Source organism: Triticum dicoccoides, chromosome 7B, assembly GCF_002162155.2.
Source record: "Triticum dicoccoides isolate Atlit2015 ecotype Zavitan chromosome 7B, WEW_v2.0, whole genome shotgun sequence".
Classification (NCBI taxonomy): domain Eukaryota; kingdom Viridiplantae; phylum Streptophyta; class Magnoliopsida; order Poales; family Poaceae; genus Triticum; species Triticum dicoccoides.
In genome coordinates, this window is record NC_041393.1 from 585,541,755 (window position 1) to 585,559,447 (window position 17,693).

Below are 17,693 nucleotides of genomic sequence, written 5' to 3' on the forward strand. Positions count from 1 at the left end.
TAGTAAGAACTAGTTGAATTAATAGAACTAGTTTATTTTCAGTAAGAAAATTAATAGAACTAGTTGAACTAGTTTATTTTTAGTAAAAACTAGTTTATTTTTATTTATAGTAAGTGCTTAATTAAACTAGTTGAATTAATACAACTATTTTACTTTTAGTACGAAAATTAATAGAAATAGTTTACTTTTTTAGTTAAAGCAATTATTCCCGCATTTACGTCGATGATGCCTATCTCGCATCCTCGTCGTCGACTCGGCGGAGGAGGCCTGCTTGATCAAAGGGGCCATGTCCGGGACTGGGCTCCGCCGGGCTGGTACTGGGATGTGCTACCTTCCGGGAGGCGCAACTTGCTGAGGAGCTAGACCGTCGTTGACCCGAACCTTTTTTGGTGGTGGTCGCGTGGGCCAGTGATGGTGCGGAGGCTTGAGGACCCCGTGGAGGTGGTACGTCACTGTGTCAGTGAGGAGGACGAGCACGTCTGTCGCTACATGGTTGCGTTGGAGGGCCGGTTCTCCAATACCTGACAGGTTCTTCAGGGATCTCACTGGAGCTATGATCCTGTGATGGTTCCTTATCTTTGGGTGTCCACCGGCCGGGCCGATACCCGTCGTTTGCTAGGGTTTTAGCTGTATTAGTGAGGTTATATGTATGAGACTATTCGAGATGTATTAGTGATAATATTCGATGATGTACGGACGCAAGAGATGATTTAGTTTTGCTTATTGAATGCATGCTAATTTGAATACTAATTTATTTTATGATTTAGCTTTGCTTATTGAATGCTCAAATTGGAGAACTACTCCTATTTTGAGTGCTCAAATTGGAGAGAACTATTTTGAATACTATTTTGTTTTTGCAGCCAAATCTCCATGTCGTCGCCGTCGTCATCCCCGTCACAGGCCCCCTCCGGCCTCGAGGTGAGACTAGCCAAATCTCCATGTCAATATGAGTCCTATAAGATATTTTGAAATGTTTTTGTTGATATTTTCAACCATTGAAATGCAATGACCATCAAGTTTGAATGCAAATAGGATATGTGCTTGCCCAAGTGGCCATGTTTGCAGGTAACACCTCCGAGTAGCCTATGTTTTGCCAGAGTGTTGATTAATTTCTGTTCTGGCAAATTTCAGGCGCTTGATATGTTCTTTTTTAGCAAAGGTCATGCCGGATTTTTCCGTGAATTTTGGCATGACTTGTGCTATAATATGTAGGAAATATCAAGTGGCCTGGATTTTCTAGAAAGATAATTAAACGATATTTCGGGTTGACTTTAAGTCTATCGAGGCTCCATACATGATAATAAAAAATGAGTAAGGGAGAAAGTCTACACCATATATGAGAGAGGAAGAAACCCGACTGTTGTCGTGGGGGTCGTTTCTCTTTCTTCTCCTTGTGCTAGACCTTTGTTAGGCACTAGAGGAAGGAGGAGTAACGACCATCACCGGCGGTCGAAAAATCAGTGAAGGAGCGTGTCCACCATATATGAGAGAAGAAGAATGCCAACTGTTGTCATGGGGGTCATTTCTCCTTCGTTCCCGTGTGCTAGACATTTTGGTTTAATGCACTTGGGGACAAAGGGAGGAGCGACCATCACCAATGGTCGAATATATACACCATGTGAGCTGAGAGTTTTCAAAAAAAGACTCGACGGACCGATAGTCAACTCGTGCTAAATAATAATGATCTAATTTAGTTTTTGTAGTACATAAATTGAATTTAGAAGTTTAATATTTGAGTTATGAACATAGGAAATGTCGTCGGACGAAAGTCTCGCGGACTGCTCCTGGTGCGGCGACAACCGGGGTTTCTGCGACAGGCCTCACTTCGTACAAGGTCGGCGCTTCAACATTAAGCTCCAGGAGGCCTTCGATGTTGAAACGGTACGCTACGACGAAAAGTGTTATTTTTAATTAAGCTCGACTTCTACTACTTCAACGTGTAATTTTCGTCTTTTACAATTCGACTAACTTATCCTATGCCATGCAAGACGTTATGTCTTGGAGAGGATGGATTTTTAAGATCATGAGAGTATGGAAACAAAGAAAAATCACCTAAGGACCCATCATGGTATGAATTTTGAGGTAAATCTATACGATTTTGAGAGCGTATACCATTTTGGTTGCCCGGATTGGGAAGCACTTTGCAATATGTATGATTTTCAAGAGGGTATGCTTGTCACCATAGATCTTGGTGATCCTGACATCGAGAAAGACAATTTGTACATTTGAGTCCTTGTTGATACGCTTCCAATTCTGCTGTTATATGAGTTTCTCAAACATAGTTAATAAGTAATTTATATTGTGTATTTCAAAATAGTTGACAGCTTATTTCCATTGACAACTTGTTTTTATTCTTCAAAGAATGTGCGGAAGATGGTAGACAGAACCTACTACACCGATGGCTCTGAGTTAACTTATCAGGAGAAAAATCATCTGGTCGCATTTTGTACTGATCTTGAGAATTACAATATCTAATATCAAACTCCTCGACATTATGATCAATATGTGCCACTAGTGCACGTGTTGAACTATGCTAACATCCATGGAGATGTCATGGTAAGATTTTTAATATTACAACATTTGTGCATCTTTTGCATAAATTCTTCTAAAACTAAACTACATTGCTAACTATGAAGTTATTACTATGTTTTTCAACACATAGTCCTGCAGGAGTGTGTGCCTCGTCTGATGTTTCAGAAAGGCCGCCTTGATGTTTTGAATATACGGTCAGGTCATCCTACGAATCACTCATGTTCATATTGGATTTCTAAAACCAATGAAGACATGACAATCAAAGATTGGAAAAAATGTATGGTCACTCGTAGGGAGCTACTTGGAAGCAACATTAGGCAAAGGGCGAGAATTGGAGACATGATAATCTCCATTCTCCATAATGAAGAGTCAGGGCCTATCTTGTTTTATGCTATTTTACCTAAGAGAGCGTAGTAGGTCCTATGAGAGAGAAGTAGGTCCTAGGTACAATGTGTTATTATGTGGTACAACATGTTAGAGTTGATGATGATGAGGAGTTGTGATTATGACTACTGACCAACTTGCTATATGATGTCTCATTGATAAAAATGATGATCATGAGGAGGTGTTATATGACAATGATGTATTATGATGATAAGTTGTTAATGATATGACGAGGATGATGATGATGAGATATTATGTCACTGGGTGAAAGAACCGCAGATTAGTTTCAAGTGCATGGATCCAAAGTGACCAATGGTCACTTTGGATCCATGCATTTGAAACTAATCCGCGGTCCGCGGTTCTTTCACCCAATGATGTAGTAACTCATTCTGATGTAAAAATAATCTCTAAATTGCTATTGTATGAAAACTTGTATAATGGCGTAGGAATACAAAATAAAACAAAAAAGAAATACCCAACAATAGTAGTAGCGCGGGTAGGGAGGCGCGTTACTAGTAACTACCAGTAGTGTTGCGCACCAAAAGCGCTACTGCTAAACACGTATAGCAGTAGCGCGGGCAAGCACACGCTACTGATAAACTTTAGGTGTAGCGCCAATATCAGTAGCACGCCACCCCGCGCTACTGATATACCTAAACCCGACGCTACTGCTAGCCTTTTCCCTAGTAGTGTTTGGTTTGGTCTGCCTAGGTTATTATGATTTGGTCTCTCTAGCATATATCATGTGTCTTAGGGGTTGGATAGCTTATATGGTTGGTTAGGAAGAGCTATTATGATGATGTCAGTGCTGGATTGTTTTGATTGATCCTTACTTGTTCGTCTGTCTTATGGATTGGATGGTTCACGTGGTCAAGCAAGTGGCGACGAGCAATTGTCAGGTGCCATCGCGCACCATGGCGTGGCGATCAGATTGGCAACATGATCGATGCGGCAGACAGTGCCAACAATTAGTTTATTTTTGTGGATATTTGTGTGGGATTGAGGCTTTAAAGCACATGAATTGCAGCAGAAATTGTTCAGGATACTACTGTTGTTGCCGAATCGTTTGTGGTGCTGTTTATGGATGTTGTGAATCTCTGGGTGATGAGAAAAGGGATGGATGATGTGGAATGAACAGAATAATTCAAATTTAAGATCAAGCATTTTTGTGATTTCCTTAATCTGGAGCTTCGACCATATCTTCACTGACCAGTTAGAAGTGCGGCGGAGGTGCTCGAAGTGGGCGAGGAAGAACCCGCTAGCGTGACGAAGACTAGCGTGGACGGTGACGTCTCGCGCCTAGGAAGGCGGCGCGGCGCATACCACACAGAAGTCAACGCGCGTGGACAGCAAAGTGGACCGCATGCCGCGATGCTATGGCCCGAAGGGGCGATGCAGTGGCAGCGCGCGGGTTGGAGCGACGGCGGGGAAGACCTCAGGGCGAACCACGTAAACGGATCTTAGATTAAAAAAACCAAAAAAACGATCAAAGCGGCCAGCGAGAGAGAGAAAGCTGGGTCAAAGGATCGGAAAAAAAGACTCTCTAGGACAGAGTGAACACAACGACGGACGAACCCTATGTAAGGGCGGCGTAGCCCATGGCAGCGATCATGGAGACCGAACGCCCCAGGGGCGGTGCGGAGCGGAAGCGGTGGCTAGGGTTTGGATCGGTTAGGGTGATACCATGTGAGGAGCATAGAGAGGAAATTAGTGAAATTTATTGATTATTGTTGTATTGCTTGAGCCTCGTTGACATATATATAGAAGTTATATAACCATCTTGAAGTGCACGACAAGTTAGAATATTTTCTAGGTTATCCTATATTTCTAATAATTACCATGCTCAACAGTAGGTTGGCCATGTTGTAAGCTCACGAGTAGAACAACGTGGATATGAACTCAATGATCCTTCAACTCTTGTGTGTCTCAATTTTGACTGTTTCCCCATTCTCTAATCAAATACAGTATATAAATAGATTCGTTCGGTGGGTCTGATCTCTGATGGATCAATATGTTCGTCTTGTCAATGACGACACACAGACATGATAGAAAATATCACCTGTGGTCAGGAAAATAAATATAGGTTGCATGTACCTGTCGAACGCCCTTCTTTTTCTTATTTTCGTTTTAAAATTTGGCTACTTTTTCTTCAGTGTGATGTACAGCATGTGCTTGTCGCATTGACGTTGCTGCAAACATTGGATATGGACATATAGTAACAACGATGAATTGTAATTCCGTGGCAGCATGACGTGCCTCAAGGTACGCGCGAGGAGGAGCTGCTTCCACAAAACGGAAATTGACTTGTTAAAGTAGGTCATGTTTTTCGCCGTGTGACTTATGTTTCGGGAGTCAGTCAACGTTGCATATATTACTCCATACGAGGTGCATGTTTCTATAGTTAGCTAGATTGCTTCCATACGAGGATCTGAGCTCTAGTGAGAAAATATAGGTTGGTTCTACCTGCTCAATGGACCTTCTTTTTCTTTATCTTTTCCAATTTGCCCTTGTTTTCTTCAGTATTAGGTATGACCTAGTATTATGTATGACATGAGAGAGAGAGAGAGAGAGAGAGAGAGAGAGAGAGAGAGAGAGAGAGAGAGAGAGAACGCTTGCACTATATACTTGGCATGTTTGTTCTTTGGTACTTGCTTCATCAAAGATATCACAGCTGAGAGGAACGTGATTTGCTTCATTATGTTGCCACGCTTCCTCGTGCTCTTTCTCCTCTTCATCATCCCTGTGTTCAAGCACTATGCCATTGGTGAAGATGGCTTTAGATACGGCGATGGCATCCCTTTGGGCATGCTCCGGCTTGATGGTGTGGCTTCTATCACGAGCGGAGCACTTATGCTGACCAACAGCGATCCCCAGAGGAGTGGACGGGCTTTCTCTAGGAGCTCGTTTGGCTATATTACCTCTTTCTCGACAACCTTTGTGTTCCTCGTCATCCCTCCGGATAGCAAGGATGGGGTGAGTGCGCATGGGCTTGCCTTTGCACTTTCATCCACGGTGGAATTTGTATTCGATGCCCACCCGGGTCCATACTTGGGCCTGACCAACATGAAGAGCAGTGGTACTGGCACAAATCAACTCTTTGCTATTGAGCTTGATACCATCAAGAATCCCCAATTTGCTGATATTGATGACAACCACGTTGGGATTGATGTAAACAGCATGGTGTCTATCAGTTCCCACACAGCTGGTTACTACACATCAAATGGTATGTTCTCTCCCTTGAAGCTTGCTAGTGGTCAACCAATGCAAGTATGGGTGGACTATGATGGCACCTCACACAACATTAGTGTCAGTTTAGCACCTTACTTAGAGCATAAGCCTCAACGTCCACTACTATCAAGCACTGTCAATCTTACATCTGTGTTGGCAAACAACTCATTCTATGTTGGGTTTTCATCTTCAACCGGCCTCCTTAAGTCTAGGCACTACATTATTGGTTGGAGTTTCAATACAACTCGGAAGGCTCAACCACTGAACTACACATCTTTGTCTCAAGTTATAGAGGATGTTAGGCCAAAACCACATACTCGCTCGCATATCCCCAGGGCCATTCTTGTACCGGTTGTCACAATATCCACGGTGATTGTGCTTGTTATTTGTGGTGTTCTTTATGCTCTTAGAAAGAAGGCAAGGAATAATTTTGAGTGGGAAATCGAGGCTGGTCCACCATCTTTCACATATAAAGAGCTAGTCAGTGCAACAAAAGGTTTCAATGATGCAATGCTTCTAGGGGAGGGGGGATTTGGAAAGGTGTATAAAGGGGTGCTACAAACCTCAAAACAAAATGTTGCGATCAAGCGAGTTTCACCAGAGTCCAGGCAGGGGATGAAGGAGTTCATATCTGAGATTATGATCCTTGGTCACCTCCGCCATCGCAACCTTGTCCAGTTGCTCGGTTATTCTCGTCATCGAAATGAGCTGCTTCTAGTTTATGATTACATGCCAAATGGTAGCCTCGATAGATTTTTGCACGGTCAAGACAGGCAAGACCTAGATTGGGTTTACAGATTTAACATTATCAAGGGCATCGCATCCGGTCTCTTCTACCTCCATGAGGATTGGGAGAAAGTTGTAATACATCGAGACATCAAGACAAGCAACGTGCTACTCGACGGCGACATGAATGCAAGACTCGGTGATTTCGGCCTTGCAAGGTTGCACAACCACGAAAACGGAACAGGTGCCCACGTCACAAACATTGCCGGCACACGAGGGTACATTGCTCCTGAGCTGGCCATGCTTGGGAGGGCAACCAAGGCGACTGATGTGTTTGCGTTTGGTGTGTTCATGTTGGAGGTTGCTTGCGGGAAGCATCCGATAGGAGTGAGCTATTCTGGTGAGCAGCTGTTACTAAAAGACTGTGTGCGCCATGCATGGGAACGCGATGCAATCCTTACAACGGTAGACCCAAGACTGGAAGATTATATAACGGAGGAGGTGGAGTTGGTACTAAAGCTTGGCCTTCTATGCACACACTCAGTATCCAATGCTAGGCCAAGCATGCGCCTAATTATGCAATACCTTGGAAAGGATGCGCTGCTCCCAAATTTCCAACCGAGTTTTCCAAGAAGAGATGAAGGCTTTGATCAATATATCAGTTCATCCAACTCTGTGGCCACGACCATGACTTATCTTTCAGGAGGAAGATGATCAATACAGTGATTTTTAGTGAAACCGAAAGATGTCATATATGGTAACGGTGAAGTATGTATGTTTACAGTTAGAATAATCTTGATACCTATCAAGTTATTGCTTGAGTCTATAAGCAAGTTGATTAGTCTGTTTGCTGTTCGGCTATTGCATTTGCATGCCATATTTGGTGGTAGCTGAGCTTGTGTAGGTAGGACCCTCATGAAAATCATACAAAATAGAGGTAACAACTTTGTGTACAAATCATAGTTCATGAGTGCGGTTCCATAATAAGTATGCCTATATGAATGCTCTGTTATAAGTATGCCTACAGTAGTACATATCTTCATAAGTAGTACTCCAGTTCCATAATAAGTATCGCGGTTTTAGTTCAAATTCATTTTGTAATAAGTATCGTGGTTTTATTTCAAATGGAAGGGCGTACTATTATGTACGGTGAGCACATATGAATGCTCTGTTATTTTTTGAGGTTATTATATGCACCATGTATGTGATAGTATCTTTTTCTCGATGACAGCTATGTACTACTCCCTCCGTCCCAAAATAAGTGTACGAATGTAGCGGTGTGGTTTGTCAGATGATAAAAAGAGTAAAGATAAGATTCATCATCCGTATCGATCCGATGGCGCACAGCCAGAATGATTCTAGTCAATCATCATATAATACCAATTAAAACCAGAGCTATCGGATGCTGCTACTTCTTCTACACAAAACATACATGCATGTTCAAATCAAGCTGCCGCTCCCGTGTCCATGGAAGGGGGTGCCCTGCCCCTGGGGTAACATAGCAGAGTACGCGTCACCGAATGGATTGGCCTGAGACCCAGAAGCACCGGCACCAGCATGCTGAAACGGCAGCGGCATCCCAAACATCTCCTGCTGCTGCGCCATCATTGACATCTGCACGCCGGTCGGCGGCGCGACGCTCGTCGACGCGGCGAACGGGTCCCCGGCAGGGTCGTCGTAGGTCGCCTGCTGCTGCTGCTGCCTCCTCGCCGCGTCCTCGTACAGGCTGTCGAGCAGCAGGCCGTCGAAGCCCCCGGCCTGCAAGAAAGCATCGTCAGTGGCAACGCAAGTGAGGACAGAGTCGCATGCATCATGGATGGAAATGCTGCACGGTGTTCTGCTCTTTGCGTAGTACCAGTTTCATCTCTGTCGATCGGCTGCTCATGTCGGTCCGTGCCGCTACCAACGCCAGCTCCCAGCCCGAAGATCCATCCATGTCAACAGCAGGAGACGCAGACGCGCTGCTGCCACCACCACCTGAGCGACGGAGGAATGGGGCAGAGTCAGTCAGTGGCTGCTGGACTGAATCCATGAGACGACGAGCAGGGAGGAGCTGGGAAGTGTAGCAAGAAGTTCAGACTGCAGAGCCCAGCTGCATGGAACATGTCTGTTACCTGGTGCTACAATGGCCAGCGCCAGTGCGTTGCTCTCCTCGATCTCAGCGGCAGCGGAGCTCACCTCATGTAAACCCTGCACAGACACCGGCAGATTCAGTAACCTCATCGTCCTTTGTTATAAGCAATCAGCTAAACATCAGGGCCATGTAATGCAGTGACAGACGTTGGCAGATTACCAGTAAATCGAAATCGGCAGTGGTGGTGGTAGGTTGAGGTTCATCGTTGAGCTCAGGTGCAGGGTGGGGTTCCTCTTCGGGCTCCAGCATCGGTTCCTCCGCCGCAGGTTCTTGGGTCGTCGCCTCGCGGGGCGGTTCAGGTGGTGGTTGTTCTTCTTGGTCTGCAGTAGGATCCAGTTGCCGATACTCCTGCCAAATTGATTGCAAAGCCAGTAAATTTCACCGGAATTCCAGAATTTTCAGTCGGCCCGAAATATTTACGTTTCAGTAAAAGAGAAATCAAGACAATCAAACACGGTGCGAAATTTGGTCAAATACTGGTCGAACATTAGTCAAGTCCAAACGACAATGTCACTGGCATTTTTGTTCATTCAGTGATAACTGAAGCTGAGAACCTTTTTTTAGCTCATAAGCAGTAAGCACTTTTGAGATCAGAGAAAACTCTATTGAAATAATTGCTCTGGAAGCTTCTCTGATGACTCACAACGGTCTTATTTGCAACGTGACATTTTTCAAAAATCTATTGAACCTTTCCTAATTAAGCTTAATGACTCACAATGGTCTTATTTGCAACGTGGCCAGCTCTGGGAGCTTCTCTGATGTACTCCTCCATCGTCACAAGAAACGACGCCGGTGGCTGAAGAAAACACAGGGAAAATAAAATCATTTTAGCATAAAAATAAAACGTACTGTACCCCTGAAGGAGTACTTCCTTGAACTGAAGTGAAACAAATGAAATGCTGAATTAAGTGAGTGTAGGTATCTGCCTCTCTGAGAACTGGGAACTGGAAGTTCCTGGCAAGCTCCAAACCCCTGCAGAGCTCGTAGAATTCAGACAGGCTCTTCGCCTGGCATTCCAAGTGCAATTTCTCATTAGCTTCAATCCACATGGACAGTCAATTCGACATGAGAAAATGCAGAAGAAGCGCAGATTTCATAAGCACGTGTACCAGAGTTCCTGTTCTCCTGTAGATGTCCTGGGCTTTGATCGCATCGAGCTTGCTCATGTCGAAGAACTGCGCAAGGCCAGATAGATAGAAAGCTCAATACGGTCAGAGCTCAACGATGATCCAGCACAAGAGAAAATTCAGAGACCACAGGAAAACAACGCACCACATCCACGAGGTTGATGATGCCATCGTTGACGGCGCAGTAGATCTTGAAGCTCTCCTTCAGCACCAGAGCTAAGGCGTACTGTATGAGGTAGTTCCCGAACGCCGCTCCCTCGGGCTGCAGTGAAAATATTGGACACGAATGTTTCCAGAAACTGTATGTGCAAAATGTGCAGTAGTAACACGACGATGAACTGAACCTCACCTGGCAGCCGACGAGCCGGAAGAGCAGCTGCTGCAGCGCGGGCAGCTGCTCGAGGAGGTCGTCCTTGCCGAGGCCCCTCGTCCTGCTCTGCGCCTTGGTGTGAGGAGTCTGCCCCTCCGCTGCCGGCGCCGGGGCTCTGAGGCGCTCCGCCTCCACGTCGTACCGGAGCACCGCGAAGCACTCGAGCCGCTCCTCGAGGAAGAGCGCGTAGGTGCGCACCCACGCGGAGCAGTCCCAGGCCAGGTGGCCCGAGTCGTCCTTGAAGCTGGACATCTGCAGCGCGTGGCCCCGCCGCCGCCCGTGGCTCAGCAGTTCCTCCCTGAACGCGCCGCCGTCGCCCTCCCGCAGCGCCCGGTGGATCACCACCAGCGCCTTCAGAGCCACCTGCGGGAGTACGATCCGTCCATCAATGCGAGGGTCTAGATTGTCAATGGCGTCGACGTCGTGGTGCCAGCGTGCGTACCACCCAGTTGCTGGTGTTGGAGAGGCGCCTGGCGAGCGCGTGGACGCAGTGGGAGACCTCGGTGCGCGACCGGGCGCCGACGATCTCTGCAACGAAGAAGACGACGGCACCCGCGGCGGCGGCGCAGGTGACTGGTCAGAACGTACCGGCGAGCAGGGTGTGCGGAAGACGATCGAGAGGAGAAGTGGTCTCACTTGCGAGGTGTCGGTCCTTGGGCGGGCGCTCGACGTGGCTGGTGGCCTTGACGACGGCGACGTCGAGATCCTTGAGGTGGTCGCGGCCGCTGTTGACCTTGGCGAGGCTGACGGTGGTGGAGTCCTTGATGGCGCCGCACGCCTTGCGCCAGCTCTTCTGCATCGAAGCCGTGCCCATCCCGCTGCCGATGCGCGGCCGGGCAGATACGTGTCGGCGGCTGGCTGGCGAGCGGCGAGCCGGCTTCTCTGTCCGATGTCCGATCCCCGGGCGTCGCTGGCTTGGTCGTGCTCGTAGGAGTACGTCGTGGCGAGTCGTGCTGGTGCACTCGCGGTCGCGGGTGGACGGATTTTAATTCATTCTCGTGACGGGCCTGGCCCATCCTCGCTCGCCTCTGGGCGTGGCCCTACTGGGCCGGCCCAGTAATGTAGCTGCAGGGCGAGTTTTTTCTCTCTGGGTTTTTATCCTTTTTTACTGTTTCCAGGGGCTATCTTCGGATTTCTCTGGTTATCTACGTTTTTTTTCCTTTTTTTCTTTTTTTCCATCATTTTCCTTCAGATTTCATTTTCTTTATTTTTCAGCACATATCTAAAAAAATATCGGGAATATTTTTTATACATGTTTAACATTTTTAAATACATGATTACATGATGAACATTTTATAAATATTTTTTTGATCTCTATTTTTTTGTATGCATTGTAAATTCTGGTATACAAAATAAACAATTTCGTATACATGTTTAACATTATTCATTTCACTTCTTATCTGATTGACAACACAAACATATCTTCTCTAGAATGCCAACTCATTCCGCAAACAATAGTTTTCCATGTTCTAGCCCAGAAGAAATATACGGATGCAATTGCAAATATGAAGAACACAAAAGACCCGGTGCTTGTAACTTTCAAACTTGAGTCCAAGCCTTAGTATACCGATAACTCGTTGTCTGGTGATCATCCATTCTTTTTGCTCGAAAACCACCTCATATATTAATTAAATAAAGGAGTTATTACGATCGTTCATTCCAAAATTCATCATGTAGAGCGGAACATTGTTAGCAAGGGCACCATCCACTCTATTATCAAAGCTAAACTCCGCAATCTGACGGGCCATCACATTGGCCAAACGATTAATCTTGGAGATTTCAAAATTACATACTCATCTCACTTCCTTCTTATTCTATTGGAATGAATAAGATACCATTTATCCAGGTCATAGTAGCCAGAGAAGCTGCACCTACAAGCAACATGATATAGATCATGTAAAGAATATGGTTCATGTTACGAATTACAAACTGTTTATCATATGGTATATGCACTACAGGAATCAGCTTGCGGACAGCAAACCTCTTTGCCGTCTGTCACCGACGGCAAAGCTACCCGGCAAAGAAAGCTACGGTAAACAGGTTCTTTGAGGTCTGCTTCCTCAAAGCGGACGGCAAATAACCTTCGTCTGTGGCAGACGGCAAAGAATGTGGACGATAAATAACAGGTGGCTAACGATAGCCTTTATCGTCTGCCAGCGGACGGCAAACGCCCACATCCTTTGTCGTCTGCCACAGACGGCAAACTAACCAAATGGTATAGCTCCCAGATTGCACAGGTTGCTGCCACGTGGCCTCTTTGCCGTCTGTGGCAGACGACAAAGAGGCTGCATTGCCTCTTTTTCTGTTTTTTCTTATATCCAAGCATTTTGACAACAAATAGATGATATATATATATATATATATATATATATATATATATATATATATATATATATATATATTCACTGGGCAATTTCAGAGCAATCATATGAGATATCCAACACATATAATTTCATCATACATGCATAGTTCCATCCAACCATACATAGCAAGTTCCACATACAGGCATCCAACCATACATATTACAATAGTTCCATCTAACCATACATGCATAGTTCATTGATACAAAAGAAACAGAAAAAGGGATAACAAGCACTCCATCAATGCAAGCTTCCGTGAAGTGAATGAGATCTGCAGAATGGGAAATAAGAAAGTTAGAAGAAGAAGAAGAAGAAGAAGAAAATGAAGAAGAAGAAGAAGAAGAAGAAGAAGAAGAAGAAGAAGAAGAAGAGAAGAAGTATATGACACATTTATGAGCTAATTTAGGTAAAAATGGCATTTATGAGCTAACTTAGGTAAAAAGACAAATGGATCATTTTGGAACTAACCTAGGTAAAATGGATAATTTTGGAGCTAACCTAGGTATAATGGATAGTTTTGGAGCTAACCTAGGTAAAATGGATCATTTATGAGCTAACTTAGCTAAAATGGATTATTTTGGAGCTAACCTAGGTAAAAAGGATCATTTTGGAGTTAACCTGGGTAAAATGGATCATTTTGGAGCTAACCTAAGTAAAATGGATCATTTATAAGTTAACCTAGCTAACATGGATCATTTTGGAGCTAACCAAGCTAAAATGGATCATTTTGTAACTAACTTAGGTAAAATGGACCATTTCGGAACTAACATAGGTAAAATGAATCATTTTGGAGCTAACCTAGGTAAAATGGATCATTTTGGAGCTAACTTAGGTAAAATTGATCATTATTGAGCTAACCTGGGTAATTATGCCATTTTTGAGTTAACTAAGCATATTATGCCATTTTTGACATAAGTAAGCTAAGTATAGGTATTTATTGAGCTAACCTAGGTAACTATGCATATTAGAGCTAACTTAGGTCATTTTGGAGCTAACTTAGGTAAAATTGATCATTTTGGAGCTAATTAAGCTTACTATATCATTTTTGAGGAAAATAAGCTAAGTATATGACATATATGAGGTTCCCAAGGTTGTTATGCCATTTCAAACCTAAGTAATCTAATTATGCCATTTTTTACATAAGTAAGCTAAGTATATGTCATTATTGAGCAAACCTAGGTAACTAAGCATATTAGAGATAACTTAGCGTATTAGAGCTAACTTTGGTCATTTTGGAGGAAACAAAGCTAAGTATAGATCGTTTTAGAGCTAACTAAGATAAAATGGATCATTTTGGGGCTAAGTAAGCTAATTATGTCATTTTGGAGGAAAATAAGCTAAGTCTAGGTCATTATGGTAAGCATTTTGGAGGAAATAAAGCTAAGTCTAGGTCATTATGCATTTGTTAAGCAAAACACTAGAGAAACTTACCGTCATCACGGAGGTGAAGCATCGGCGTGGCTCGTGCCGATACCACCACCTGGAGAAGGACCGTGCGATGCTTGTCTGGAGGTACCCTGCACCAAAGATCATTTGCAATGTCTTGTTAGCATGACGTCACTCAAATGTTAATACTAGTAACTAATGACCATTCAAATTAAACTCACCATGGTCCCCGGAGCAATCTCTGGCATCGACGGAGGGGTCTGACCGGCCTTCTGGCACACAGACTACACATTTGGCTTTGATGAGTCGGTCATATTAGCTAGTAATGAAACGTACATTACATGCATGATTTGGCTAATATGCAGAAGAAACTTACCACGAGGAGCTCATACATGGCCCGGTTCTGCATATCTCTCTCCTCCTCCAACATCCTAGTCGTCCTCTACTCCAAGTCCCGCTCCTTCTCTGCCGCCTGCCGGTCCCTCTCCGCTAGAAGCGCCTTGGTTGTATTTCTCTCTCTCTCAAGAGCAGCCTGCAACACCACTCCTCGTTACCATTGTAATCATCGATGGTTGCACACACAATGTAATGCTTAAAAGAAATCTGAGTCTGTATAACTAACCTCGAAGGTGAGCTTGATTGGCCGTGGACGAGGCCTTATCTCAGGATCTGAGCTCGTTTGGTGCGCCTTAATCTTCGGGAGAGTGCGAGGACAATGAATAAGTCCATCTCCAATGGCTATCGAGACATGGGACCTCCCGCCACCAGATATCATCACCAGCTCTGGATCAAACTGCCCGCTCGGCTTAAAATCCTCCCCTTTCCTTGCCTTCCGCACATCTCTAAACCTCACAAGCTTGTTGTGGGAGGAGATGTTGGTGAAGTTCTCTGGATGATCGAGGTCACACGCAGAGAATGCCTTGGCCTTCTTGTACGGGGCAGTATGGGCCATGGCATAGAGGTCGAACACCTCTGTCACCAGTGCCATATTGTATCCCGCCTAAAAGAGAGGAACATAGTACTAGTAATTAAAGGGCTCAAGCTAGCATGACAGAATGAATTGCATGAATCATGAAGCAAATCACATACCCAGTTCCGCCCGTATTGATATAAGTTGGCGATGCCTTGATGGTGTGTCACACCTCTCATTTGGGCACGCCGGTCCTTGGCATTGTTGTGGACGGCTAGCCATGCGTCTGAGCACCACTCATCCACCAACACCTCCCAACAATCTATCTTATCCGCACACCATCTCGGGGGCACCTAAGTTAGTAAACAGAAACTTGAGCGCTACGCCTACGAATCAAATCAACGAAACTAAGAACAAGGCCTTAAGAATATAGGCATTTACTGTCATGTACTGCTCCTTGTTCAGAAACTTTTCGCGGCACTTATCTTGGGCTTCCTAACACCACGTGCGGCGAAGTAGTCTCAAACAGCCTGCACCCGAGCCTCGTGCCGTAAATTTTGTAGTAGGCGCCTGCACTTGGCATCAATAACTTGTGCACAGGCCTCCTCGTATCCCTCCTCACACCTGTAGAAGGTCTGCAATCAAACAGGACAACATTGATTAGTACAATAACTAAGCTTATTCGAAGATTTTTAATTGTGTAAAGGAGAAATTACCCAAAACATTCTGATCACCATGTCGGCCCTCGTGTGGCACAAGACACCGTCGATCATCTCCTCCAGCGGGGCCGGGGCAGCCAAGTAGTCCTCCCAGCTCAATCCTAGCTCTGGAAGCTGACCCTCACCAGGCAACGTGACAAACCCCGGGAGTTTTGCTGGCAAATCACACCAAGGACTTGGTTGGGCCTGCGGACATACTGAGCATGGTCCCAACCCCTGCAGTATGGCAAGGCCAACGCATTAGATATTTGAAGAAATATGATGGCAAAAGGTACAAAAAGAGTAAATGCACTTACCTCTGCCCATCAGGCCAAATCAACCACCTCTACTTGCGGGTCGCCGGTAGGGACGGGAGCCGTGTACTACCATGCTGGTAGATGGTAGCCCCCTCAACCACCTCGCCCTCGCTGCTATCATAAATCTGATGCCTGCCACCATCAGCATGGCCACTCGGCCCCTCAGGCAGATCCTGCCAGGTACCCCATCCAGACGTCTCCTGAGACGTAGCCTGGTCCAGAGTCACGTGGGCCCAAGTGTCTTGGCCCGAAGTCTCGTGGGCTGAAGGCCCGTCGACCCAAGGCTCGTGGACTGGAGTCCGCATAGCCTCCTCGTCAGATGGGTCCCCCCTAGCAGTCGTGTGCTCGGGTGACTTAGCTGGGGGTGGCGGTGAGGAAGGCGTAGGAGCCTGCCTACCTCTCCCGCGGCCACGTCCTGATCTACCTCCTCTCTTCTTCCCTCCCGGGCTTCCTCTCCCGGTGGGCAACGACGCCGACAAAGAAGCACCCGCCGGTGTCCCCAAACTGTCTAACAACACTCTTCGGAGAGGTGCGGGTGGAATGGAAGAACCCCTCCCACCAAGCTCTGGACTCGCGCCCACCATCTTTCAACACCTGTCATGACAGAAGAGTAAACAGAATTAGTACAACATAAAAAATTGAATACCAACATGAATAACAAAATCTATATTCATCAGATAATACGTACAGATAGGTCCATCAACATGTATATTCATCAGTTAATCTAGTTTGTTAATTTTGAAACTTCAAACAACCAAACTGACTCATGACAAAAGATCCTCGACGATCGACCCCTCGTCCCCTCGCCCCTCGGCGACCCTCGACCCCTCGGCGATCCTCGACCCCTCGGCGACCATCAACCCCTCGATCCCTCGACCCCTCGGCAATCCTCGACCCTCGACCCCTTGGCGGTCCTATCGAACACCTTTAGTGTGATCATGGTGAACTCCTTCCATCCGTGGTCATGAGCGTGCGTGAAGAACGGATGGAAGCAGCTCACCCACGCTCATGACCTTCAGCTCGGGGACGTCCTCATCTTAAGCTACGACACCAGTCGGTCAGCACTCAGACCGGAAGATCCTCGACCATCGACCCCTAGACCCTCGACCCCTCGGCGACCGGCGATCCTCGACCCTCTGCCCCGACCGTCGACCCCTTGGCGACCGGCGATCCTCGACCCGGTTCCGTGGCGCCGACGCACCCCTAACCTCTTCTTCTTCTTCCTCCTCCTCCTCTTCTTCTTCTTCTTCTTCTTCTTCTTGTTCTTCTTCCTCCTCCTCCTCTTCTTCTTCTTCTTCTTCTTCTTCTTCTTCTTCTTCTTCTTCTTCTTCTTCTTCTTCTTCTTCTTCTTCTTTTCTTTTCTTTTTTTTTCATCTTTCATCTTTCTTCTTAACTAAACGTAAGCTAAACTAAATATAAACCTAAACCTAAAAAACAGAAGAAAAAAACTAAACTAAACTAAATCTAAACCTAAAACTAAAAAAACAGAAGAAAAAAACCTAAATTACACTAAATACACTA

The 17,693-nt window shown here is 45.6% G+C and overlaps 2 protein-coding genes across 2 annotated transcripts; one reads left to right on the plus strand and one right to left on the minus strand.

The window, feature by feature from the left end:
* The first annotated feature begins 5,163 nt into the window (after positions 1 to 5,163).
* Positions 5,164 to 7,584, plus strand: LOC119337097 (L-type lectin-domain containing receptor kinase SIT2-like). The gene is made up of 3 exons (XM_037609209.1): positions 5,164 to 5,178; positions 5,668 to 6,591; positions 6,991 to 7,584. Exons 1-3 carry the CDS (start codon positions 5,164 to 5,166, stop codon positions 7,582 to 7,584), a joined length of 1,533 nt encoding a protein of 510 aa, XP_037465106.1.
* A 618-nt stretch (positions 7,585 to 8,202) lies between these two features.
* LOC119340647 (putative clathrin assembly protein At5g57200) lies at positions 8,203 to 11,376 on the minus strand. The gene is made up of 11 exons (XM_037612564.1): positions 11,138 to 11,376; positions 10,944 to 11,029; positions 10,481 to 10,864; positions 10,277 to 10,393; positions 10,114 to 10,179; positions 9,931 to 10,011; positions 9,720 to 9,800; positions 9,164 to 9,352; positions 8,985 to 9,060; positions 8,726 to 8,847; positions 8,203 to 8,628 (listed from the first exon to the last, which is right to left on the minus strand). Exons 1-11 carry the CDS (start codon positions 11,313 to 11,315, stop codon positions 8,311 to 8,313), a joined length of 1,698 nt encoding a protein of 565 aa, XP_037468461.1. The 5' UTR covers positions 11,316 to 11,376; the 3' UTR covers positions 8,203 to 8,310.
* Positions 11,377 to 17,693: the final 6,317 nt, after the last annotated feature.

Excerpts from the sequence above, each read along its gene's own strand:
- LOC119337097 (XM_037609209.1), top strand. Across the intron at positions 6,592-6,990 it reads ATTTTGAGTGGGAAATCGAG|GATTGGGAGAAAGTTGTAAT; the intron begins GCTGGTCCACCA and ends TACCTCCATGAG.
- LOC119340647 (XM_037612564.1), bottom strand. The coding sequence starts at position 11,315 with ATGGGCACGGCTTCGATGCAGAAGAGCTGGCGCAAGGCGTGCGGCGCC. Across the intron at positions 10,394-10,480 it reads TCCGGCTCGTCGGCTGCCAG|CCCGAGGGAGCGGCGTTCGG; the intron begins GTGAGGTTCAGT and ends TTTTCACTGCAG. Across the intron at positions 9,061-9,163 it reads CTGCCGATTTCGATTTACTG|GGTTTACATGAGGTGAGCTC; the intron begins GTAATCTGCCAA and ends GTGTCTGTGCAG.